Source organism: Prorops nasuta, unplaced genomic scaffold (genome assembly GCF_024137725.1).
Source record: "Prorops nasuta isolate Cenicafe-Biocafe unplaced genomic scaffold, Cenicafe_Pnas_1.2 PNAS00002, whole genome shotgun sequence".
Classification (NCBI taxonomy): Eukaryota; Metazoa; Arthropoda; class Insecta; order Hymenoptera; family Bethylidae; genus Prorops; species Prorops nasuta.
In genome coordinates this window covers 7493836-7521637 of record NW_027116799.1, presented here as the reverse complement: position 1 = coordinate 7521637, position 27802 = coordinate 7493836, and the positions used below count along the sequence as shown (strand labels likewise).

The 27802-nt window shown below is 40.7% G+C and overlaps 1 protein-coding gene across 2 annotated transcripts; it reads left to right on the top strand.

The window, feature by feature from the left end:
* The first annotated feature begins 907 nt into the window (after window positions 1-907).
* tgo (Aryl hydrocarbon receptor nuclear translocator homolog tgo) lies at window positions 908-27732 on the top strand. Of its 2 annotated transcripts, none has more exons than XM_066735785.1 (13): window positions 908-1369; window positions 1901-1949; window positions 14003-14083; window positions 20566-20726; window positions 23895-24212; window positions 24290-24493; window positions 24975-25139; window positions 25233-25391; window positions 25473-25623; window positions 25697-25854; window positions 25958-26142; window positions 26223-26364; window positions 26446-27732. In XM_066735785.1, the coding sequence occupies exons 1-13, from the start codon at window positions 1333-1335 to the stop codon at window positions 26661-26663; spliced, it is 2028 nt and encodes a 675-aa protein (XP_066591882.1). In that variant the 5' UTR covers window positions 908-1332; the 3' UTR covers window positions 26664-27732. The 2 variants fall into 2 exon arrangements, with proteins under 2 accessions (XP_066591882.1, XP_066591875.1); XM_066735778.1 differs by having other exon boundaries at window positions 911-1369; window positions 24948-25139.
* Window positions 27733-27802: the final 70 nt, after the last annotated feature.

Genomic DNA, 27802 nt, shown 5'->3' with positions numbered 1-27802 from the left:
GTTTATTCAAATTGAAATGAAATTAGAAATACATCGTATCAAATAAAATTAATTGACTAAAATATTCGCTTTCAAAAGAAATTGATATATACAATATGTGTACTTGTTGAGTTTTATTAATAATTGACAGAATCTTTTTAACGCTAATGGAAAAAGGACACGCTTCCTTCGTCTTTAGTGGTCAAGGGTTATAGATGTCAAAACGCATCCATTAAAAAAACTAGGTCAACAGTTGAATAAAAAATAAAAATCCATTTTAAGGATTGACGAAAACGTGATAAACAACATTATATTGTGAAGATTGTTTTCCTTTCTTGAACTATATACTATATTTTTGTTACAATATGGAATAAGCTTTAATTGTTCATATATATGTATTGTGCATATACATATATACGTTAAAATAAATTGTGCATTTTACAATTAAGTATATGCCAATGAGAAACTTCGATAGATGTCGCCACTAGGAGTTTGTGAAAGTAGAAAAGGTGTGTTCTAACAAATCTTACACAAATAAATCTGATTTTCTCTATCTCCCTTAGATATCTCTTAGGTGGAAAGAGACACAATGCAGCTCTATATCATTTCCTTAAATTATTTGAAAAGACTTGATCTATTTGTATTTGATATTCATTACCTACAAGTGCATTATAAGTATTTAAAAATATTTAAGACAGCACTGCTTCTTAATAATTATCACTCATGAATAGCTTACAAAAGAAAAGTTTTATAAAATGTTAATTCAATAATAAACAAGTTTAATGACGCAAACGTCGTAAACGCTGTTCAGAAACATATCGCTGTTTGTGTCGCACTCTAGTGAGTAGTAGCAGCTACACAGCTCTGGTTGCAGGTTAGATACGTTCAAAATGAGCAATTAGGATTTAAACTATAATTACCGTTGAGCCCTATTTAAATTATTACAACGATAGTTATCACAGTATATTATACCTTATAGAAGTAAATTTGGTAAAATTGAATATAGGAGGAAATTGAAGAGAAAGATGGTGAAAAGTTGTTTAGCATTTTTTCTGTAATATCTACAAAGCAATATCAATGGTAAGCAGTGGTGAATTAGTTAGAAATATAGCCGACAGATAGTGCTAAGATCGTAGTTAAATTTTGGCTGCTCTTTCCGTCCAAGTCTCACATTCGGAGATCTCCAAGCAAAAATAAAACCCTGAATAAAACTTCAAAATGGCGCGACTACCAAGTGTAAACACCCAGTTTTTATATTAATGGTGTCCAGAGGCTACAGTACACGCTTCTTAAACCTTGAACCAATCGTAAATATTATTGTGTTTAACTGTGTAAAATAAAAACTTAACCTGAATGTTTACTGTGTCGGCACTCACCCATTCTATACCAGGTAAGTTTTCAGTTTTACTTTGACATTGGTAGCGTTTTCGGCTTCCATTCACTTATTTTCTATCAACTTCAATGAATTTTCGCTTGCATTGAGATGAATGATATTCCGCCCAGCTCAGACTATACAAATTTTATAGAACAGATTATAAACAATTTGCTGAAATTAGTTCTTGTAGTATCACTCCAAGAGCTTTCATGAATAAGCTCTAATGTGTTTCTTAAAAAATAAGACTTCAAATAAAGCTCTTTTATATATATTTATCAATTACACAATAGTCAGCACAATACTTTTATTAATTCAAATTTATAACTCTTATCTTGAAAATAATATTCATCATTTTTAATAATATTCATGCTTTACATTTCTAATTAGTTATAAATGATGCTAAAAGCACTGATTTTCATTGTTTTTGGCAAGAGCATACAAATTAATAAACAAAAAAGGAATAAATTTAATTATCATTTTGATATTAGAAGCAAAACAGCCTTATGCTTTGGTTAAATTTATTTATAGCATTTTCATTTTTTGCAGGGAGCGATCCAAGTAAAATGGCACAGAAGCGGAATTCTGGCCATATGGGGTAAGTTTTTGAATTGAATACTAAATTACTATAAACTACGCACTTTGTAACTTGTTAAACACAACTGCAATAATCTTGTATCACAGCTTATTCTATAAACAATGTCGCAAGCAGTTTTCATCCATCGAATCAAAACAGATTTCACTGTGCGTAATATAAATACAATATTTAGTTAAAAATTATGGGTAAACAAAACATAACTTTGAACATACATTAATAATAAGTTTAACACCGTATACTCTGTATCTTCCTTTGTCTGCGATTAACTTGTCTCAAAGATTAATTTCACTGGTGAAATTAGTTGAGTTAACACAAAAAACTTGCTACTTCCAGCAACAATGTCCAAATTTCCCTACCATTTTATTCGAACAACTCCAGCATTGCCCAAAAATTATAAACAAAATCCATGGGATTACTTTTGAGAAGAATATTAATAAAAGGCTATAAACTGCAAGTTTCACATATTATAGGAGTCGAAGAGAAGATTGGTGAGAGAATTTAAAGTTTTGAATGAAAATTAGCGTGTAAAGGTGGAAAGCAGAGTTGATCGTGGCACAAGAGAGAGGCGAATGAACGTTGGATAGGTTGAAGCCGGTGCAGTGTGCGGGGAACGATACATGATGGTTAAAAGTCGTGGTTTACACGATGGCTGTGTCCGCTGGCTGGTGGGAGAAGTGATAGTCTTTACCGAGGTACCACCGCGGCACATTATGCTGCTATGGTGGAATCAGTCAGTGGCGAGTTGTGGGTGGTGCGACTAGTCGCCGTGTCCTCCGCGTCCCGGAACGTGCTTCCTCCTAGTCCGCCTAGTCCAAGCGGCCCCTCTTCCCCATCCCCTTATCACCCATCCATCCGCAATATTCTCTCGATCGTCGATTTTAGCGATCCCACCACGTCCACCATAGTTATACACGCTGACCGCAAGAACCCGCAGATCCCCCCTGAAATTTCACTCCTTCCACGAAACCCCTCGCTGTTGACCCAACTTAAACCGGGAAACACTAACCGAAAGCACCAAATATTCCTTCCTTTTTCCGACGCTTTGAACGTGCCTTGATTGGACTGTGGCAAACCTCACCTGTTGATCGAATCCTGGAAAAACTGGAAAAGTGCGCTGTACGATTCCAGCAGTCGTTTCTAGGATATATTTGGGAACAATGGTGCGCTTCTTTCGAAACGAGACAATGCCTGCTTGAGAAATCATGAATGGGTAATTAGAAGGATTGTGCACTGTGGATTAAAAGTGTGATCGAGGGCGCAACGTGCTTGGAAATTGATTAGAATTTGGAACGCCGCTGAAAAAGCAAATTGTGCTATTGGTAATCAATGTATCTATTGATGTGACTGAGATTTCGGAACAGAGGATGGTCATCTTTGCAATGCCTCGGGCGAGATTTAAGCGACGCACGTGTCGCGTGATGTAAAATCGATTTGAAGCTCGAATGTCCAAGAGTAACGAGGCAGATTCACTTTTGACTTTTGGCTCTGTTATAATGAGATTGGAAATCGTTAATTCATTGCTTCACCTGGAATTCGTAGGGTCAGCGATCGGTGTGTAGCTGACGGTTAAATTCTGATTTCTTTGCTTTTATTGCAATACGAATCTATTTTAGTGCGTGAAAGCGATCGTCCACTTTCCAAAACGTCACCGAAATCTTCAACACCAAAAGCACGTAGACACTCGTCGGGTCGCGTGATACCTTTGCAGTTTCTTCGTTCGAACAATATACAGAGATATATCGCAAGGAGGAACATCTAGCTCTTCTACAAATTATACCTGAGTGTAAACACAACCGAGCGGTCCAATGGATTTCCAAGGAACGAAGATCAAATCAAATCTCTCGTGTAATCTTTACTACAAAAAGTCAACTTTACAAATCGAGATTATTAAGTTTTCTTGAAATCTCTTTCAACGAAACGATCGCCTGCTGCTTAAGAAAAACATGTGCCAAATAGGTTATGAAGGAGCCAGAATAACGAGAAGTGCATTATACACCAAGAATTGGCTTACGACTCGGCTCGTTACAATTACTAAAAGAGATCAGTGAGAGTTACCAATTGTTTAGTGTCTTCAAACTTACAGATCCGGCTTTATAAGTGGTTCTGCCTTCGAGCTACATTTCTCGAATGTTCCATCCTGTGATTTGGATACTCTCTAATAGTGTTCAAAGTGCTACTTAGTGTTAGGTTTTTAGCTCGAAGCCAAAAGCGATATGCAGTAGCGAGAGCAGCAGGAGTCAGAGTGCTATTGGCATAGACGAAACAAAAGATCGTTTTTAGCGAGATTTCTATTGGAACTCGGGAAAGAGGAGGGGTGAAAAGAGGAGGGATATTTCGGGCAGTGATTTTCCGTGTCGAATATTAGTGTGTACGCGACGGGAGTTTGGTAGAGAAAGTTGTAAGTTTTCGGTGAAAATGATATAAAGAGAAAGGGTGGTGCATGTCCGAGTATTACTCGAGCGAGATATTGGGATTGAAAAGTGTGGCAGAAGAGTATCAAGATAGATTATCCAGGTAGCAGCGGGATGTACGGGGGTGGTGCGGGTGGGGGAGGGTACGGGGTAGGTTTGGGCCCAGGTCCAAGTTCCTCTCACTATGCCCCCTCCCCCTCGTCGATGACTTACCAACTGGGTCCACCGCCCCCGCCCCCGCCACCACCCACGTGTCCCACCGCCGGAAGTCAACTCCTGACTTACGGCCCTAATCTTTCGCCCCATCACATACAGCAAGTGCACACGGACACCGGCCAGTCCAAAAGGCGGAGGTAAATCTCAATAAACTTTCCCAACCGGTTTTTTTTTTTTTTTTTTTTTCCCCTCGCTTCCTTCCTTCCTACCTGAAACCTACAATTTCCTCCAAACGCCTCTATTTATCGTCCTACTAATATTTTCTTCGCAAATAAATCACTAACAATTGTGTTTCCCCCAAGCATAATTAAAAACGTTTATTATTTACCAATGCGATAATACCAGTTAGCGTTTAACTTCTTACGTTGTTATTGCTTGGTCAGCCATTTTGCAACGGCCCGGAAGACTCTTTGTCGTCGAATCAAAACAGCCGTTTGTCCAAATATATTATTTATATACTTAGTCTCGCTGGCACGTGCGAATTTTATGACTATTTTTTCATGAGGCAATACTCCCGCGATTGCTGAAGCAATTAATGGCGAATTGGTACCTTGGGAAAGCATGAAAAATGCTTGCAGATTGATAGAAGGCAATCGCTGGAATTTTCCTGCGTTTTTTATTGATCGTTCTATTCGCCAACGATTTATATCTCGTCAGTTTGGTCGACTAACAGGAGTCATACCTCATCGGCTTTAAACTTGTGTCAAGTTCAGTTTAAGAATGTACACGCATGTCGCCGCATTCCTGCCTTTCTGTGCTACCAAGTCCCAGCCAACGATGGACAATAGCAAAGAATCGTGAGCCAATGTCTTACTTATCTCCTCCAAGTCGTTACTTTAACAAACATACTCCTTAAAGAGGCCGTTTATCATCTTTACGGATTCCTCAAAATTGTATAATTCTTTGGAAAAGCAAAAACCACCGAAAATCAAGCTGAAACAATTTTTCCAATTACGAAGAGAGTATCCCAAAGCTCGCACTCCTTCCCGTCGCTTGGCGTACGATCAATCAAACCTTTTCACCGTTTGTCGAGAGAAAATATTTAATTTACAAAGTGCAAAGCCAGCATGGTAATCGCCATTGGCACGTGTGCATTGTATAAAAAGGAAAATGAAAATATAACCTTGAACGAAAAGATACCGGTAAAGTCAAAACATTGGCGATAACGAGTAACTTTGGAGAACATAAAAAATTTTTGATAAAAAGAAAAAAGAGAAAACGCGTTGTTTATACACTGTGCAATAATGCTGAGAACAATCAAAAATTGAAAAATACGACGAGCGTTAGGAAGTAAACGCACAAAGTTTCTAATAAATTTTCGAGTCTCGAGGTATACAGCAGCATGTGTTATCGGTAGAGGAACATTGTTGCTGAGAAAATGGTCAGTGTTCCTAGGAAGAGGGATATTGCACCAAGCTTTAAACTGTATTTTCGCAAGTTGAGACTAATGTAAACCTAAACGTCCGTGTCTAGCGTCATACGTACGGTGCGATATCGCGCGTGTGATCTGCTGGTTGACGCGGTGAAACGCAAGCAAGAATACCGAATAACAAAACAACGCTCAGCATGCGAAGCCATCGTATCAAACAATCGTCATCGCTAATAACCACCAACCACCGTTTTACCCTACCTCGTATATTCACCTTTCAAAATTTTCATTTGTTTTCATCGGTCACAATTCTCCACGCAAATCCCACTTTCGATACCGAAAATAACAAATAATGTTTATACTAATCGAACGAGTCAAGCGCGAGTCCACGCAGAAATTATGCAATTTGCATCGTAAGCTTTTTCTTATATTATAAAATTATACCGAAGAGAAAGAAGAATGGTGAACGAATTCATTTATTTTTATTTTTTATTTACTCTATCGCAATGATAATAATATATAGTATATATCGTGGTTGTTGTAGAATAATTAATATAACGATATTAGAGTACGGGTCGTTCGATTGGCGCGCGCCAAACCGTCTCATCCACTTTACAAAACAAAAAGCTCCCGTCGCAAATTTCGTCACGTAGCGGAGATTTGTGGTCGTTGGTGAATTCGCGCGGCCGATTACCAGATCATTATTGCACAAGCCTGAAGGTCTGGTCGGTCGTTGAAAATCAGAAACACGTTCCCAGTCCCGTCCAGCAACCCCAACGTGTCTGATACATTTCCAGAACTATTTACACACAGATTAATTAAACAGTCTCGCGCGCATACCCCCACCGATAACACGATACGCCGTACAATTCGCTAAATCTCAATTAAAAATTGCAGAAATCCTCTCTAAACAGCCGCATTAACAAATACCCTATGTTCTAATTCAGCTATATAACCAAAACAAGCTTACTATACATAACTATAACACATTCGCTCTGAATTCAAATTGCGATGAAATTCATTGTACATATTCTCATAATTGTATATAATTATTCAAATTTATTAAAATCTCCGCTTTCCTTAGTAACGCGTGTTCATGGAACGTTCTGTTTCACAGTAAAATTTCTCGACTACGACAAAAATTCTCGTATTCATATCTATGAAGTTTGGAATTCTTATTTAAATGTTTAAAACGCGCGCGCGTATCAATACGAAGATGTTGTTCATTAAGAAATGTATATTATGGTAAAATTCGTAAATCTCCAGCGTTGATCAACGGAATTTAACGAAAGTAAAATTTTTCGCTTTATATGCGAGAGATGTTTCTGTAATAATTTTGACGCACAATAAACTCAAGCTGAACGATTACACGGATCTTCTGTTAAGGAGGCGTTGAACCGGATGGACCGAAGAAGACGTGGAAGGTGTGCTGAGAGCGGGATTGGAACGCTCTGTGTGCGTTAGTTTCCTTTCTTAATTAACGTTCTGTTAGTAACGCTCCGTACGCACATCTCATAATGCATATTTATGTCATACGTAATCGACACGCGTGTCGAACAAAATCCTTGACGAAAAGCGGAACAACGAAGATTTTTCAGATTTCAAGCTGGATAAAATCCCCGTTCGCTGATTCTGAGCCGAGTGTGCGCGGGAAGCAACTTCCGCTTAGCGCTATAGCGCTGTCGATGAATTTCCAATCCATTATAACCTTTTAATAAAGAAATATAAATGTTGTTCTCGGAATTGTGATTGAAATCGCTAGGTTCTTATATCGAAACATCTTCCTCATGAATGAAAGAAAAAACTGAGGGTAAAAGGAAGCGTGTACGAAGAAGAAGGGGCTTCGAATTCACGGGACGATAAAAAGCCGATATTGGACGCTGTGTTACAAAAACGAAGAGTGATTTCTTCGCGCTTGTTTACTCGCTTGAATGGACCTCGGTCCGAGCTACGCCGATCGTTAAATGTTTCAATGCGATTTCGCGCTGCTCTCGCGTGACTCGAGGAAACTCGGATATAGTCTGTATACCATAATACAGTGTAATGTGCAGAGCCCGGAGACCCAATTCCCCGGAGACCGCGCTAAACTGTTTATTATTTTAAGAAACGAGGACTCCTCGAAATTTTGTTATTACTCGGACTGCGATGTAAACAAACTTCGTCGCGCGTCGCGCTAGTTACCAAGAAACTCTCGACAACTGCTGCGTTATGTTTTGCATTTCTTTCAGAGTTTATACTGTATCTCTCTCTCTCTCTCTCTCTCTCTCTACTTATACCGTTTTACACCAGGACATTCCGGGGTCGTTCTCCGTTTAGAAGCATCAGTTGCTCACTGGTGGAACAGGAAGGACTTAAGATATGTAGCCTTAACCGAAGTGTTAGATCACGATTCATAATCGAATGAGGTAAGCTGCGAGATAGGGTTTCGAATGTTAAATGACATTATTATACGATACTCACGAGGGAGATTGTAGTCTCGGATAGAAAATATGAGACTGCTTCGCTAACTGAAAAAGTACTTTTAACGAGCGTGGATAGATCTGACCTGATCGATAAGTTCCAGATAAATCGGTAGCTTGACATTTCTAGCAGAAATTAAATCTTGCGCAATTATGATGTTTTATTTCCGACGAAAGGTACTTTGCATAGAGATCGTTTTCTATAGCAGAGATTATTAGATATTTTTTCCAAGCTTTACCCTTTGCCCCTCTCAAGGGCAACTAGAAAACCTCTCGCGTTTACGCACAACAGTGCCAAACGAATTCCGTGGCTAGGTAAATTTCTGCTTTCCTCTTTCTTGTATATTTAGTCGCGTGACTTTCCGCTCGAGGCAAAACTCCACGCATCGAACAATACTGCTTTCTCGGGCGTGAAAACGACCAAGCTTATACGATTCGATCCGAGCAACATCGACTTAACAGCAGTTCCGTATTTCCATCCTCGCGTATTCCACGTTTTCAGCACTTTTACTCGAATTTCCCTCTCCTCGAGAGCCACGCGTTGAAAATCAGATGCGAGCTTTTCGCTCTCGAATATTTGGTCCCTCGCTATGATATTTAAATATACAAAAGTATTGAAATAAAAATCTTGTGAAATTTCTTTTGCCTCTTTTTTTTTCTATACACCGATCCCCTGTATTCAATCATGACAAAATGGTTAATGAAATTGTCAGAAAAGATCGAAGGGGAAGAATGACATTGCGTGAAAAGAGGCAGAGTATCCGTAGTTGGATGGATTTCACGGTTGCAAGGCGCGTCGAATGACGCGTGTGATGGGCACGAAGGATCGATCGATCGATCGATGGATCTTTGATCGTGAAAAATTCTCGGGAGCTCCTTAGGGAGAGAGGGAGAGCTTTGCGAGAAGCGATCGAAGAGGAGAGGAGAGAGAGGTAGGAGAAGACGGTGACCAATGGGGGAGTGATTGCAAGAGTCATTGCTGGAGAACGGATAAAAGAGTCGCGATCCGATGAGCATGGACCGCCCTGCCCTCTCTTTGGATCCCTCCACGAGCTAATCCGCCAATCCCGCTCGTCTCTCTCTCTCTCTCTCTCTCTTCCTTTCTTTCTCACACACAAACACGCGTGTGTACCATAAAATCGACAAAAAACCTCTAAGCCGTCATCTTCAAGGTCACACTGTTCAATAACTGTCTCAAATTGATCCATCACTCTACTTAATAAGTGTATAATCGCTGTATCCAGCGAATTCCATTGCTAAACAAGAAAGATCACTCTTCCTCGGATAAGCTTCCGTCGCTGAAAACATTAGATCTTCGTTCCTCAAGATGCTGGCGAAAAGGAGAAAATTTGACGAGAAAAAGCGAATCGAGATTAAAATCGCTGGCGGAGAGAGATAGGGGGAGTCTAGGAGAATGGGTGGGGAGGTCGAATCGTGACTTTAGAGCTGCATGGAAAAATGCAAAAAGGCGCCACCGTAAGTTGGACGCGCGCGGCCTCACGTCTTCTGGTCTCCCATTGTCCACGGTCTCTCCTCTTTTTCGAGAGCCCAGCTTTGTTTTGTCCATGAACCGAGCCCATGCATGAAGAAAAAAACACTTGCAAATTTCCATTATCCCGAAAGTAAGTGAAAACACAGAGGTCACGATCTTTTTTTCACGCCACTATGTATAGTAAAACAGCTGCAACGTAAATATACCCCACTAGATCGAAATTTTCACATTTGTCTATCAAATTTTCCTACGTATCCTTGTAAAACTAAAATCTAACACGTGTGCGATTTTTTGCCATAGAATTGGCTCGCTTTTGCGGTTTAATTTTGATATAATAAGCGTAAGATAAAGGTGTCACGTGATATATCGGGTCCGTAATAAATTAAATGACAATTATAGTTAGAAGCGATAGAGGAGAGGGTGTATTAAATTTAGCATGGTCAGATTGCAAGGATCGCATGATCCAAGCGCACGCGTGATCATTAATCTCCCCCTAACATAAGACCCAGCTGTCAGTCACTTGCATCAGGGATACAAGCCGTATCGTATCGTTGAATAGCGCAACCTTTGAGAGATAATTAGGGCTGCTAATTGCCAGAGCGCATGCTTTCCTCGAGCTATCTCGCTTCATCTCGAAACTATCGATCGACTCGTAGATCATGATTCGATTCAGCAGGAATGAAAGCATTGCTTCATCAACCTTTAACCCCCTTTCGTGAAAATCCATCGATGACAAACTTTGCGTTTCGTTGTGCTGCCATCTGGTGTGGCCGATGTGTACTCGATCCACTGAAATCCTCACATTCGAACGCGAGCCGCCATTTTTTTCTTATTATTATGCTCGCTTAACCTTCCCTGCTATTGTGTTACAATTCTTATATCTATTTACATCGCTGTAATGTCTCGTTTCATTCGCGAAGAGCTTCTACGTAGTCGATGCGCGAGATAAGGATCGACAGTGGGAAGCTGCGTTCCCACGGCTTTTGCAGCGTGTACAAATTATGGATCGCTTCAAACGTAAGAAATAGAGCGCGCTCATAGGTTAACGCGGTTGAGTCGCGCGCGAGTGTTTGTATACAAACGTCGACTATAATTTATCCCAACGCTCTGTTTATCTTTCAGTTTGATGCGTTCACCCGTGTAACGTCTCTGTCACCGAGAAAATCACTGAGAATCTACAATGGACCTCCGGAGATCTTCATTTCCACAATTCCAGGCTTATCGAGGATCGAGCTTGCCAAATGCGAAATAATTACTGGAATTATCGTGTGCCCTCTTTGAACAATTTATCACTCTTTCGAGCATATCGCAGAAAAACGTTTGCACTTTTATCGCCCCTTTCAAAATTTATGCACTCGTGGACCGATAAGTTTTACTCGCGAGAATTTGCATATTAATGCATTTGGCACGCTACTAATGGAGCTGTTGGCTTTCTTGCAGGATTACGTAGCCTTAGAAAAATGGACTCCCGACACGTATACAGTAGAATCGAGTCTCGTGCGAAAATCAATGTTACATCTGTGTTGTGGTATTGGTATGTTATATTGCCTATAATAGTGTCGTGATAAAAGGTTAGGTTTCTGTAATAATTTTTCCAGAGGGATTACAGGGGTTTTCGCGAGAAGCAGAGTTGTTTTTTGAAGAGAGAAAGTAGGGAGGGGGCAGAGGGGTTGTGTGTGGTAGAGACAAGAAGGGACAAAGAGAGCGAATATAGTGCAAAAGTAGGAAAGAAAAAGATGCCTCGGATCTCTCTTATAGCCCGAGGCATCAACCGACCCAAGATCTCGCGACTCCTTGTCTGACCCCGAGTGTGACCTTGAATCCCCTGGAGCGGTCCCGTTCCGGGATTAGCCTCCTGCAGCCACGTAAAAATAAATAGTCCGAGACATCCTGCACACGACTATATCTCGGTACAAAGAATAACTTAAATATAGTATACTTTTAAAATGGTGCCTCTACGCGCTTAACATGATAATAAGATTCAGTCTCGGCTTTGTAGGGGAGCGCCCCTCCGTTAAATTTCCGACCATTCGGATTTTCTTTCAAAGAAAGCGACTTTATTACAGTCTCAGTTTATCCCTAATAACTTTTCTATATATATATATATATATATATATAAACCCAAAGTAACACACATTTTTAACTTTCCATTGAAAACTACGTGTACCAGAAATACTTCCAAAGAGACTAATGCAAAATCGAGAGGATAGCGTAAAAAGATGTAGTATAATTTTCCTGGGCTTCCACGGTTCCGTAGCGTCCGGCGAGGGCCACGGCGTTGGGTCCCAGGAGGCCCTGAGAAAGGTGAGGGATGAGAGAGGGTGCAGTGGAAGGGGGAAGCTAAAGGGGGGAAAGAGGGGAAGCTTAAGGCGAAAGGGGATACGGAGGCTCGCCGACGGTACCCGGATACTCTCTGCTAGCCCTATGCACACCCCCACCTCGGACCCCTGGGCACCCGAGTTAGTCGAGCGCGCGCAGTGGTGCGGAGGGATTGGTGGAGGGGGGGGGGGCGCTCGATTGTAGCCGAAGACTTCCCGTGCGAGAGGTGGTGGGGGAAAAGCCCCTCCAAGGGGCCACGGGCCCAGCAAGGGATCCCACTTTTTCGCTCAGGGTCAGAATCGTACATCACCCGCTCGAAACTGCATAGACTGACGATCAGCCGGATATCTATGCGCGTTCTCGCAACCAGAGCATAACTTATCTCGAAATATACGAGATAGGTGCGAAAGGGTGGCCCTGGGACCCCATCTTATCTCCATTTATCAAAATATTTTGCTCCAACACCATCTACTCTGTAATAACTCTCCCTCCATTTTTTACCGACGGATGGTAATTAACCCCAGATCTATATCTATTTCACTGTTATATATTCGATATGTACGTAGAGGTAAGAGACGTTGATGAGTTCTAGATATATATATATATATATATATATATACATAACGAAAGCAGAGTATAAACTAAGCGTCTCGAGTTTCCTTGGGATGTTTCGACTAGTAGCCGCTCTAAAGTTTAATGGGATTAGGAGAATGGAAGTAATTCGGGTTAAGAGAGAGAGAGAGAGAGAGTTGTGGTCGTTCATCAAGGTAGAAAATAGAAGGGTGGAGAGCGGGGGTGTATCGACAGACGCGATTGGTATTCCAGCGTAACGAGAGCATAATTTCAGTCGTATTTAATGGCGTCGGGACGCTGGCTCGACTGTCGAGGGGGATAAGAAGAGTATCAGAGACAACGGGAGAGAATAAGAAGACGACGCGAAGAAGCGCAGGTCGGCTGGTAATGAGCCGCAGCTGACGGATTTACGGCGGGTCTCCTTTACGACGCCTCGCGTACTCGATTTTTACCTTTCTCCCCCGCAATCTCCCTCGAGTACTAGTTTCCTCCACAGCCTGATCCCCCAACCCCGTAATCGCCGTCTCCGAATTTCCTTTCGTGCTTCTTCAGCGTTATTCCACTCGCAGATCTATACCATTCCTCTCATTCACCCTCGTTTTCTCTTTTCCCCTTCTTTTTTTGCACACAGACATAGAAAATTCTTTCAAACTCCCTATTCTTGTAATTTATAGATTTCTATTCCGATTTTGTTCTATATATAGAGTTTTTATTTCACTCTCTTAAAAAGTGCTGCGAGAATTTTATAACTTTTTGTTAAGTTTGATTTTTGGTAATTTTATACTGTTGATTGTTAGATTTTAGAGTTTACTGTTTGAAGGATTTTTTGTGGCTTGGATTATATGAAAATTGTTGGATGATACAAAGTTTTTGTAGGTTTTATTGTGCAATAGTTTTATAACGAATTAAACGTGATTATTTTCACCTGCAACCTTACCACGTGTAACCTTATTTGGCCACTTGACTAGATCACGATCAAGCATCGGCCAAATTTGGTTGGAAATATCGTTTTTGGTCATCCGGAAGTGATTATACTTTACGAGACGGTTGGTGGGGCAACCGGCCACACTTCCTTGCGAATTCCACAGCTACTGTAACTATACATGTATGCCAACGTTCTCCAGCTCATAGATTTATACTCGAGCTCCATCGAAAATACTTAATCCTACTCTCAAGCGATCGTTAATGTTTACTTACAATTTTTTTGCTTTCAGATCGGACGAAGATGATCCGGCTAACTGTAAATATAGAAGATTGGACGATGACAATGCCCAGGACAAGGAGAGGTTTGCAAGGTGAGCATCAGGCTCGAGACGATCTCTCTTTTCACTCGAATCAAACTTTTCCCATTGCAAACAAATCTAAAATCAGTCGACTTGTGCACCATACTTGACTTTTAAATGCACGTTCATCGAAATTCGAAAAATTAAAGAATTCGCGAAGTAACGAATATATATTTAATTTTTTGAATAAAATACTCAGCTGGCAAGAAGAATTCTATTACAATAATTTTTGAACTCTTTTTATTAAATAAAATAAGTAATCCCTGTGATGAACTCTTTAATAATTCTAAAGACATTTTCTGATACCATAAGAAAGTTGAAAAAGAACTAATTTTTTATTTCATAGAATAGAATTCCAGAATAATTCTTCTTGCTAGCTGGATAGTTATAAAAAAGTGTGCATTTAAGGGTGAAGGTCTTAAACCAAAAAAGTATTATAAAATAGTAATCTAATATTAATACGTAAATCAATGTTATTATAAACTTTTACTATTTTCTTATGACCAAAAATTGCAGAGCGTGGGATATATACAAAAAAGGGTAGTGTTCCGCAATAAAAAAATATAGGAACAGTCAATACCAATACAACAAATTGAAATGAGAATGCAAAACTGTTTACGTATTCCAAAAAATCTGTCAAAAATTAAAAAATTGATCAATAGACAGCACTGATAGTATACAAATACAATACCTCACATTCTCTTCTCACTTTCATTTTTTTGGTATGCACGGTTTCCATAACCAAATAAACAATACCTAAAAAAAAAAAAGAATTCCCGAAATAAAAAAAATACAACTCGTTAAATACGATAATTTAAAAATAATCGAATATCAAAACACATCGCGTTGCTACAACTCTAGCAACTTTCTTATGGCGAAAGATTACAGAGCATCGGGTACATAGAAGAGAGTAGCGTTTGCAGGAGAAGATAATGATATAGCTGAATGTCGAGTTGGCAGGGGCTCGATATTTATATTGGAATAATAATGAACTATGAACAGTTACATCGTGCAGACTATTCGGAATGATTTTGGGTAAGTAACGGAATTTTGGTGGATCGTTCGTGTGCGTTTGGTCATTGCTATATATATATACATATAGGAGAAATAAAAAGTAGAGGAAGAGGGCGTTTGTGTGGGAGCCGTTAGTCGTTGATTCGTCTCACGAATTCGTGGTCGAGTGGAAAAGATCCGTTCTACCGGTACACCCAGTACGTACCTCCCGAAGTACCTCAAGTTACATACATACCTACATGATACCCACCAATGTGAACCGATAGCGGAATGGGAAGCCCTCGAGGCTGCTCCAGCGTGGGAACACTATGGGCCTATACTCGTACGTGCACCATCGTCCTTCGAACGCGCAATCCTCTTCATTTTCATACTCCCTTATCGACTCGATATCAACTCCCACCTAGCTTCACCTCGAATCCCATTACCACCGCTTTACATTTCAAATTTTCAATGTAAACACCTTTTTTCCCCGGAGAATCAACGGGAAACCGTGAAATGTCTGATAAAAAAACGAGCGAACAACCAGGATGATGTAACGCTGGAATTTGAATATTTGACGAAGAGCTTGAGGAGAATCACAGTCGGATTACGAGTAAGCAGGATATATTTCTATGGAATTCTATCTAGCAGGAGCGGTCGAAGATGAAACAGCGTGGAAGAACGCGAAGAAGAAGAAGAGGAGGAGGATTGAGAAAAGGTGGTGGTGGTTGTTGTGGCGGCGTCAAAGCTGGCATCGCGTGCAATTGGGTGGAGCAGCGGCGTCGGCAGGCAATTCTCAATCCGTACTGTCATTTCGCAGATATACGCGCGCCTTGAAGAGAAAAAAAAACATTACGGAGACCGCTTCATGCTTCGCTCCTCTCTGATGTCGCGACTCCTCCAACGCGCAAGAACCTCACTTTTAAGTTAATAACGCAATTACTGCCTCTAGCCGCAAGCCCTCTCCCCCCCCCCCCCTCTTATACGTCCTCCACTATCTCACCTCCCAAGATCCTCCGATTCTTCAACCTTTCTCAGATCCAACCGAGATTTTCATCGAGTCCTCACGGAAAATTCACTTTCCCGCGCTTTTTTACCCCCACCACGCTCTATCAGCGCCATCTTCGTGCCGAAGCCAGTAATGAAGACGAAGTCTCTAATGGCCCGTGAATCAACCGCCACGAGCTTCGATTTTCGAGTGAAATCACTATAATTCTCTTCGCGTCCAAATTGTAAATTGCGTAAAAATTGTACGGCGCGCTTGACCGATGGCGATCTTATTTTAACGAGCGGACACATCTTCGATGGCTTCATTCGGGAATAGGGATGTGGGGAGGGGTAAAGGGGGGGGTGGGGACTTTGTATAGAAAATCAAGGGAGGTTCATCGAGGAACAAAGTCAGAGGCTCTCGCATCGCGTGCGACTCTGTAATCGCGGCTTTCTCGCGCTAATCTCTTCACTTGCTCGCCGGGCATCCCTCGAAATAGCTTAACCCTCGAACTATCGTGTCGAGAATTATTACTAAAATCGCCTCTCCTACCGTAACGTGTTTCGCGAGCGCCGTGGTAATTCACTCTCTTAAACGCTAACTATCTCCATATTTTCTTTCATCCGATAATACACTGTATCAGGGCATTTCTCTTATTTCGATTTACTCGATCGATTATATTGATGGATCGTACAAAAAAAGTAGAGTTTTTATTCGTGATTAGTCTCTAGATATTAATGTGAACGTAACAGTAAATATAATTATCAAAAGAATCAAATACTTGAACAAAGAGACTTTTAAAAAGAGATCGACAATACTTGAAGAATTGATTACGATAAAGGATTTACAAGTGATAAGAGAACGTTAAATATCCATATTTTCCCCAACCAAATAATCCTCTGTATCAAAGTAATTTCTCTTGCTTCGATTTACTCGATCAATAATATTGATGGATCGTATAAAAAAAGTAGAGCTATATTCGTAATTAGTCTCTATAGAAATTAACAAACATAACAATAAATATAATTATCAAAAGAACAAAGTATTCAAAGAAAGAGGCTTCGAAAGAGAGATCGACGATATCCGCAGGATCAAATAAGATAAAGGATTGGCGACTAATAGTAGAAATAAATGCGCGCAGGTTGTCCGTGGAATTGGACGGAGAGAGGGAAGATTATCTCATGGCAAAGTGAAAAGCACGTGGCTGGACTGCTAAGCGACTTAAGCGAGCAAAGAAGCAGCCAACTCTTTTCCCGGTTTATCCCATATAAAGTTCAGGAGGAAGATTCGCTGCTGAGATTGCGCGTGTAGGACAATTAATTAAGGAATCCTTTCTCTCAATCAATTACCGTAACACTCGCGCAGCTGATTCCTGTCGCTGCCAAGCAAAACGGTTTCTCGTTAAAGCACGAATAGAGCCGCATTTGGCTCTAACATGAAAATTTATTGCTTCGGTTGCCCCGCGAAATCCACCGCAGTCTCTCAGCTCGCTTTAAGCCTTCCTCGTTAGGAGACCAGAACATCCACCGTGTCACTCTCCTCGAATATACCATAATTCTTCCTTTTTCCTCCTCCCGGACAAATCATGGATGCAAACTATATAGCTCGAGAATTATTACTCTTGCAAAACTGAGTATAATAGAGGACAGGAGGATCATTCGAACGTTGAGCATTCTAAATTCTAAATTAGCATCGCTGATATTGTTACGGAGTACGAGGGTCGCTGCAAAAATCCGGAATGCGGCGTACAAGAGTCATTAAGGATACTTATGGACGGGGGAGATCGTTTTATTTGATGTTATCCTTTGGAGATATCGAGAGCGTCTCGATGATGACTCGAACGATCTGGTTGCAATGGCTTTTGCCACGGATACATTCGGATATCTTTTTCTCTCGAACAATGCTACAACGTCCAGTAAGATCAAGAGAGAGAGAGAGAGAGAGAGAGAGAGAGAGAGAGAGAGAGAGAGAGAGAGAGAGAGAGAGAGAGAGAGAGAGAGAGAGAGAGAGAGAGAGAGAGAGAGAGAGAGAGAGAGTACATACTGGGTGGGCCCGTAATGGTCCCCCACAATTTTCCCGCAGCATTTAAAAACGTTTCTTCCACGGAGAATTTAATAGAGATTTTAAATCGAACCCTGAAGATTCCGATCGAGATACATAGTTTTTTTTCTCAAGGATAATAATGTAAATATCGCAACTGGACGTTATTACTCGGACACCCTCTATAAGAGGCACGGTGGGGCCCACGTTGCAGCGAGAGCGGGCAACTTCGGAGAGGCTGACCTCTGACCCCTGGAGTTCTCCGTCCTGCTTCTCGGATCGCGTTCCTCTTCCCCTCCTCCCTCCTCTTGCAGCCTCCGCTGTTTCTACCCCTGACCCCCTACCTTCCAACGAGAGTTCGCGGAGGCTGCTTTATACTCGCGCTTAAAGCGCCGTGGCCTCTTTTAAATAGCGAGCCAGGCTGAGGTTGAGGCTGAGGTTGAGGCTGATGCTGAGATGCTGAGACTGAGGCATGAGTAGGGCTGTGCGCGCGGCAGAAGAGCGACGCGAACCTAACAGACCTCGAAGAACCAACCACCACCAGACCTTAAGCCGCAACGGAACGAAACGGAACGATCCCGTCCAAAGAAGGTCGATCGTCCGGGTCAGCACTTTTTCCCCCATAGTAAACATCCCGGATGCCACACGTACGCTCAACCTTCTCCTTTTCTTCTTCTTCTTCTTCTTCTACTTCTGCTTCTGCTTCTTCTTCAACTTGTCCCGCTCCTCCTCGGTCCTCTTGGCCTAACGACGTCGTCCCATCGATTAAAACCAATGCAGCTCCCGCAGGAACACTCTCAATCCACCAGATTAAACCGAAAACTTCGTTCGATTCCTTTATTATACTTTACCTTCGGTGACTTCTATCAGTCTCGTGACTACTATAAAATTCTATGGATTTTCTGTTTTTTTGTTATTTGGTAACTTATGTTTGATATTTAAATCGTAACGTTCATGAAAATCAATGTAATTCTTGTAGAAAATCTCTGAATTGATTAGATAAAACCAAAAAGCTTGATTCGATTTTTTTCTTATGTATTTTAATCCTATCGACTTTTATCAGTCTGCCGAAAGATATAAAATTCTATTGAATTCCTTATTTTTGTTATTTGTCGATTTGTTTCGTATATAAATCGTACCCTCTACTAAAACCTATGTAAATAGCGTGGAAACACCCTCGATTGGTCAGATAAAACCGAAAAGCTTCATTCGGTTTCTTTTTTATAGTTTACCCAATCGACTTCCAGCAGTTTAAGCAAATCCTACAAAATTTCTGTTTTCTTTGTTTTTTTTTTTTTTTATTATAAGCTTGTTTCCCGATTGATATATAAAAAGGGATTTTCCCCGACGCAGGAAATGAAGGATTCGAACGGCTCCCACGAGGTGGAACGCGCGCGTTGGACTCGCGCGATTGCAGTCTCGCGTGCATATACGCGGGACCCCCTGAATTTCTTGGAAAATTATCGCGAATTAAATTCCATTAAATTTACGATTCAACGTCGCCAATTACACACGGCAAAGGGACGCTTCGAGCTTTGGGGTTAGACCTTTCTGGTAGAGTAATAACAGGGAGGTCTCGCAAATTGCAAGCCCGCCCGATATAAAACCCTCGAGCGTCGTCCCCCCTCGACTCATAATTTATTGGTCCGATTCAACGTCAATCGGGAAAACAAACGTTTAACTGGCAAACTTATTTTATTATGATTGTGACAATTGTTTACTCAATTTTATTTTATTACAAAGGATAATAATAATTATTAGAAATGTATTCCTTTATCCCCTTCAAGAGTATCATCTTTTTAGTAGCGTAATTACAAGAGGTTTCGCGAGTTCCGAGCCCGAGCGATGCAAAGCCCTCGAGTTCCCCCCCCCCCCCCCCATCGTGCTCATAATGTATTAGCTCGATTTAACTTCAATTGGAAAAACACCTTTAACCAGGAAATTTATTTTATCATAGCATTGACGAGTTTTTATTTTGTTGTTGAGAATAATAATAATAATTAAAGATATAATTTTGTCCCTTCACGAGTGATCATTTTTCTGGTATCTTAATTACAGGAGGTTTCACAAGTTCGAAGCCCGCGCAATTTAAAGCCCTCGAGCGTCATTCCCCCTCTGCTTATAATATATTGGTCCGATTCAACGTCAATCAGGGAAACAGACGTTCGCCTGGGAAACTTATTTTATTATAACATTGACGAGCTTTTGTTACTCAGCCCTGTTTCTTTGTGGGGAATAATAAAAATTACAAATGCATTGTTTTGCTCTTGGCGGCTGAATCCCCGTTGACGTAAGAAATCGGGAAGGATGGCGGCCACGGTGGTGCCGTGTCCAACTGTAATTAAGATGAAAAAGTAAAGTAATTTAATGGGAAATGTTTGCTTAGTCGCCACGAAGTGGAGGATGGCTCATGGTGAGCCAAGTCGATTTCTCGAACTATGCAATTACCTTGGTTTTGTCTTGCGTCTAACTGTAGGGAGAATCATTGCGAAATTGAAAGACGGCGGCGGAACAAGATGACCGCCTACATCACCGAACTATCCGACATGGTTCCAACCTGTTCAGCCCTCGCCAGGAAACCGGACAAACTCACCATACTCCGCATGGCAGTGGCGCATATGAAAGCATTGAGAGGTAAGAGCCAATGTTTATCCTCGATATTCCAAGAAAACCATCCCTTGTAAACAAACCTTATTTGTATTTTATTAGCTCAGCTCCTTTTCCAGACTCGAGTTAAGTTTTGTGCACTCAAAGCTTGGTAAAACTTGCACGAAGCTTAGCTACAACGAGGGTATATTTATCGCAGTGTTAATCGACCAAAACGTAACTTAATCTCCCTGTATCGACAGTCGAATATCGCATTACAAAGTGTTTTCGTCGCCCGTGCCAGATTGCTCAAACATCTAAGTAACTTAATCGTCACGTTCCCCACGATGAGAAACTACTTTGTTCTCCGCGAAGCCCCGAACAATCTATAACAATGGAGAGAGAAGAGTTACGTTTGAAATTCAGTGAAAACATTAGTAGAACTCAATAGGGCAATTATACGAAAATGAGAAATATTTTTTTCCTTCGAACAAAGATTTCTAATGAGAGAATCGGATGGACAGGAATTTTCCATATTATCGGATAATTGAACGAGATTTCACTGATCAGCCGTTAATTCCTTTGTTACGTGGTCTATTTTTCAATCGGAGCAACGAGATTCTCACGTAGCCTGATAAGTTAAGTTTTATTGATTCGATTTCCAATAGAATTTGCAAAAGTCTTACATAAATAAAAATGCTTACACAAGATACGCGTTTAGATCTAAAAATTTGCAATCATTTCAACAGCATACGTGACTGATATATCGATATCGAATCTCGCAGGAGACACGAGGAAAATTTAAAGCAGTTGTTGTATACGCACGAGATTAGTCAATGGGCAAATAGTTCGTTCACATCAATGCCACTAGCAAGAATGGTCAGAGTCGATTATATAGTGGCGCGTGATCATTTTTAATCTCGTTCCTCCAGATAACGATGTAATACGATCTAAGTAAGCTCGCTATCCTATACAACCATAACAAAGAAACCAAGAGCCACGACAAAACAATAAAAAGAGTCACTGGCAATATGTGAATCGATCAAACACAGTATACAATAAAATTATCCAGAAATACCAAAGGACAAAAAAAAGTAAACAGTTCTCTCGAGGGGGGAGAAATACATTATTCTAAGCTACACCTCGAATAAGCGGAATAAAGTTTCGGGTGGTCGTAAACAAAGTAAAATATTTCAGCTTTCGAATACGGTAGTCTTTAAGAATTCGAAACTATTGAAATGCGCGTTGTGTAGCGCGATAAAGTATCCCTTCGGATATGTTTCGTGGATTTTCGTCGAGGGACCAGCGCTATATTTCTTCAATTTATCCAAAAGCTGATTACATTTCAGCGTGTATGCACAGTTTACCGTGTAATGTAGCAAAGCGTGACAGAATTACCTCGGTCGATCCACCCCTCCCCCCCCCCCCTTACTTCGCTAAAGGAGCAAACAGTACAAGCATATGTATACAACCGAACGTACATACGTAACACGCGAAAAGATGCGTTCATGTGGAATGAACACGCGCGCCTCCCAACACACACACACATTTAAAAACGCACGGGTGCATTCTGGCCCCGTTCGTTGACTTCCCTAACGGTGCAAATGACCGTTCAAAGATTTCCCAGAAAAATCGAAACAATTTGCCGGACATGCTTGGCCGGGCAATATCGTCTGAGATTTTTTCTATTTTCTTCGCGAGTCTCGTCGGACGTTCATATCGAATGCAGAGAGCGATGTGTGTATTTCCGGTCTGGCCGTGAGGATACCTAGGAACGTCGAGTTGTCGGCTGTCCCTTTTAGCCCCTCACGCACACACATTAACCTGGGCGCTCACGCATGCAGATCTTGCGCGCGCGTTCACGCAACAGGGCCCCCCTCACACGTATACGCGTATATACACGCGCGGTGGCTAGCCCCCCCTCTCCCTCTTCTTACGCATCCGAGCCGTGATTCCACCTACGTATTGGTGGTGCGTCGCATTGTTTATAGCCACTTCTCCTCTTTCCCGCCAACATCACTGTGGAATACAAATTACCCTAAGAGGACATCCCTCCCCCCCCCCCTCTTTGTCTCTTTTCCTCCCCTTCACCGTACACCTGACTCTGTGTCGGGATGTTGACAGTCGTTTACGCGGCTCATTCGACAAGACGAAACGGATGATGAGAAGAGGGTAGGGGGGAGGCAACGGAAGATTATAACGTGCAGCGCCCTCTATACTGGCGTACGCACTACGCCCAATGAGCAAACTCGTAACGGGCCACGGGCCCTCGATCGGTTAGCGCGCCAAACTGTCGCTACTGGACGTGACTGACGATCAAAGAATATAACCTCAAATCGCCAACTGCAACGCTACCCGTTCCCATACTCAACTTCGAGTCCGTGTTTCTTACTCTGTTAGATTTATCATCGAAATACTTGACATATCACTCTTGTACCCGCAAAATGATCGAAATATATCGACGAGTTAAACGGAAATTGAAAGAGAAAAAATGCAGCACGAGAGAAGAATCGAAGACTCTCGAGGATCGAGGACTGATCCTTGAAACGAGATTTCTTGGCTTGCGAGGGTTTGGGTAGCAGTGTGATTTGTTCGCGCTGGTAATTCGAGGATCGGTCGATAAAAAAGATGTTAAGCCTGGGTAGATGAGAGTCTGTAAATGCTCGAAGAAAAAAAGTGGAGAGTTTGTGTTTTCGATGGAAGAGAGATTCGATCCATCCACGTCGGTATGGTCGATACGCTCCCCGCGTGGAAAGTAATGGTAACGAAGGTCACGGGGGTTCCACCATAGATCTTGTTTGGAAGTCGTTAAAGTACCTCTTCCCGGAATTTCTCGTGTATCGGGGTAAAGATCGCATCGCGAGAGCCGCTCTCTCCCACCGCTCGGGATCCTGTCCGCTTTGCAATTCCGATCTTGCACCTCGATAGTTACCTCTCCACCGCTCAGAGATTGCCCTGTCCTCCTTTTGGCTACCACTCTTTTGTACCCTGTCTTGTCCTGTCCGCTTTACCGAGTAATAAGTGCCTTACATGACAAAACTTCTCTCGCTGACGCACCCCAATGACTTCTCCATTAATTTTTCCATCTAAATCCATTTCAAGTACCCTCAAACTCAATCTGCTCGAAGGAATTTTTACCGCCTTACGCTTATGTAGTTGTTGTACTAGTTTTAAGGATATAATGAAATTATAATTAAGTATTAAATGAACTTTCAGGTACCGGAAACACAGCGACTGATAATGCGTACAAACCGTCTTTTCTGACGGATCAAGAACTGAAACATCTGATTCTCGAGGCAGCTGATGGATTTCTGTTTGTGGTCAGTTGTGATAGCGGTAGAATCATTTACGTCTCGGATTCAGTGGCACCGGTTCTGAACTATACCCAAAGCGATTGGTACGGTACCAGTCTTTACTCTCAAGTTCATCCGGACGACACTGAAAAGGTTCGCGAACAACTGAGTGCAGCAGAACCCCAGCATGGAGGAAGAGTACTTGATCTCAAGACTGGAACTGTTAAAAAGGAAGGTCAATGTGAGTTAATCATTAATTACTGGTACTCTCATTTAATTGGTATTTTATTTTACATTAAAGTATAATTTATATTTTAGCATCCATGAGATTGTGCATGGGTTCGAGAAGAGGATTTATCTGTCGTATGAAAGTAGGAAATTTACAAACAACGGGAGACATGGCTGCGGCGCACGGTCTGCAACGTATGAAACAACGAAATTCTTTAGGTCCACCTGCTCGTGATGGGCAAAACTACGCGGTAGTTCATTGCACAGGATATATAAAAAACTGGCCTCCCACCGGTGAGTTTTGCTCGATATTCATGGTGGATAATGCTATATAATGCAATTTGATTAAAATGCAAATGATTCACTACATAAATAATTGTAATATTAAATTATGAACGTTCATTCTCTCTTTTTTAAATGAGCCCTAAAAAATTTTAATTTCTTACAATGTTGAAGTTCATGCTTCCCATTATATAACATAAAAGCATTGACATATTATTAGAAACGATAAACTAATTAATCTTTGCATCATGTCTCCAAATCAATAAATTTTTCATGTTACCAAACCACCACCAGCGGATGACAAATTACAGATTTGATCAACAATGTGTTAAACGTTGAGAGCGACTACAATTGTTATTACAGTCAAAACATTGTAATTTGTATCGAGGAAATTTTGATACTTTAATCAGCATTCTTATTCCTATCAATTGGGGAGTTAAGACTGATTCGTACTTTTACGCTGTAGGTGATTTTGTTCCCCCATGTGTACCAGGTGTGGGTCTAGGTGACAGAGGTCCAGGCGGAGTTCAAACTGGACCTGAAGGTGTAGTCGCCGATGAAGGTGCTACCAATCATTGCTGTCTTGTTGCAATAGGACGACTGCAGGTCACTAGTACACCAAATAGTAGCGATTTATCAGGTTCCAATAGCAATAGCGGTGAGTTTCATTTATAACGATTCGTAGACTTCTTTACTCAACCTTAAAGTAAAGTGATTTCTAATCTCACATTGTTCTTTTCTCCGATTACAGAATTTATATCCCGTCACTCTGCAGAAGGCAAATTTACTTTCGTGGACCAAAGAGTTGGTGGAATTTTGGGGTATACGCCTTCCGAATTGTTAGGACATCCTTGCTATGACTTTTTTCATCCAGATGATCTGCCGCATATGCGAGAAAGCTTCGATCAAGGTAGATTATCACCACTATCTTCAACACATAATCAGATTTTCTATAGATTTATTTACTAATATTGATGAATTTCACATACAGTTTTAAAAGGAAAAGGACAAGTTGTACCGGCTATGTATAGATTTCGAGCTAAAAATCGAGACTGGGTATGGTTAAAGATGACAGCATTCGCATTCCTGAATCCCTTCAATAATGAAATTGAATATATCGTTTGCACAAATGCTCATGCGAAGTATGTTTCAACTTTATTATTCTTTTTATGTTTAAGAAAGGTACTACAATATTTTGTAATGGAATAATTACAGATCTTTTCATCCTGCAAGTGATGGTCAAAATGAGAACGAAGCTGTACCTGCCTATGCACAACCTGGCTTAGATTATTCACTTCAGAGACATCCTGTAAGAGATCCAATTTATCCTGGGCATCACATGATGCAACATCCAGCAGCTGTAGCTACAGCTGGTATGTCCATATATATATATATATATATATCTGTTGTTTTATATGTATAGCATTCATTTTTTTTAACATTACTGGTTTTATAATTACTTTTATATATAATTAGGTCCGCAACAAGCTAGACCGTCCAGTACTCAAAATGTTTATCAAGGTTACGAAACAACTCAGTCGCCAATAGCATATGGTTCTCCGGGACAACAAAGCGCTCCTTCATCTGTATTAAGTAGGATTCAAAAACCATCTAATACATCTCCAACGCCAGTACAACAAGCATGGACTATTGGGCGTCAGGTAAAATTATATTACCACGGTGAAACTCCTGGATATAATTATCTCATATCCATATTAAATAATTTAATTTTTACGTACAGCAACCTGTGACGGAAGGTTATCAATACAGTCAATTAAGCCCATCCAGGTCACCAAGCGGACCAACTTATACACAGTTAAGTAGTGGCGCTAGAACGCAAACTTCGCAATATCATGCTGTCACTACAGTGCCTAGTAATCCAGGTAAATTTTTTTTCGATCCTTTAATATTTTGATATTTAATATACAATTCTGGTTCAGTAACATGCAAGTTTCAAATTGTAGGTATATGGGGCTGGCAAGGTCAGCAGCATCAAAACCCTCAGGCCGATGGTGGGCACGCGAATTCGCAGGTTGCTGGACAAGCTCCACCACCTCATCCTACCCAAGGAGGTACCACTGCACAGCCCCAAGAACTTTCCGAGATGTTACAAATGCTCCAAGATCAAGGAGGAGCATCTGGCTTTGAAGAATTGAACATGTTCAATACCAATTTTGAGTAGCCTTATGAAGAAACAATGAGTTCTATACTTGAAGAAATTGGTATTATTGTGAAATTACTGCGAGCATCATAATCAGCACTTGACATGAGTAGCACCTGACTTATGAACATTATGTGAATTAATGAGATCTGAACAATTCGATCTATCAACGTCATCTAGATATGACAAGTTTCATCTGTTCGGTTTTATATTACGATAGATAAATCTTGAACAAATCGTAACATAAAATTTTTTAAATGGATATTCAATCTGGTTATTGGTTTGCAAAAGTGCCATTAAAAATCATTGGATAATCTATTCTATGTTTAAAAACATCGTTCTGTGAATATAGTCACGCTTAGCAAACGTAAATATGTACACTGATGGCTCGAATCAATCGACCAAAACGAATCATGGAAAAATATTGCATCTACGGATTAATTGAATTTGTTCAGAAACGAGCAGTATATTATTCAAGTTACGTTGAAATCAAAATAAACTAGGTACGCTTCTTAATGTTGTCGTGATTATACATGTTGAAGTCATGTATATAATCGTGATTTTATTATTCTTTTCCATGAAAGAAACAAGATAATTTCTTCAGTGATGAAACATTTTGTATTTGTGCTTGTAATTTTACTTTACATTAGAAGAATTGATTTCCAAGTATTATGCGCACTATTTAGTAGATATTGACGACGAGATGTATCGTAAACTGTAAGAAAAGATATTTTTAAAATTTCTCAAAATGAAACACAACCACACAAATCATGGTAATTTTAACACCAGCTTGTCGTTAGGTATGTAAGGTTAGCTTAATTATTTTAATTTAGAACTTTATAATTACAAACAGTGCAATCTCAAATCAGCTTTTACCAGAAATTGTTCAAATTTGAAGATGTACAAAATTGTGTAATCCACTTTGCTTCTCTGTGCAAGACACCATTTTTAGATATTCTTAAAGAAAAATATAGATAATGTTATACATATAAATAATGCATTTACAAGTAATCACGTGTGATTTATTGCATTTGTACATGTTTGACAAGTTTCGATAAATGGAAAAAGTAAATTACCATATCATGAGAAAGTGGGAACATTTTTCACCATTACACAAATAAACACGTTGATCCAAATGCTTTACATGCCATCGTATCCCT

Excerpts from the sequence above, each read along its gene's own strand:
- tgo (XM_066735778.1), top strand. The coding sequence starts at position 1,333 with ATGTTTACTGTGTCGGCACTCACCCATTCTATACCAG. Across the intron at positions 20,727-23,894 it reads GCATATGAAAGCATTGAGAG|GTACCGGAAACACAGCGACT; the intron begins GTAAGAGCCAAT and ends ATGAACTTTCAG. Across the intron at positions 25,392-25,472 it reads GCGAGAAAGCTTCGATCAAG|TTTTAAAAGGAAAAGGACAA; the intron begins GTAGATTATCAC and ends TTTCACATACAG.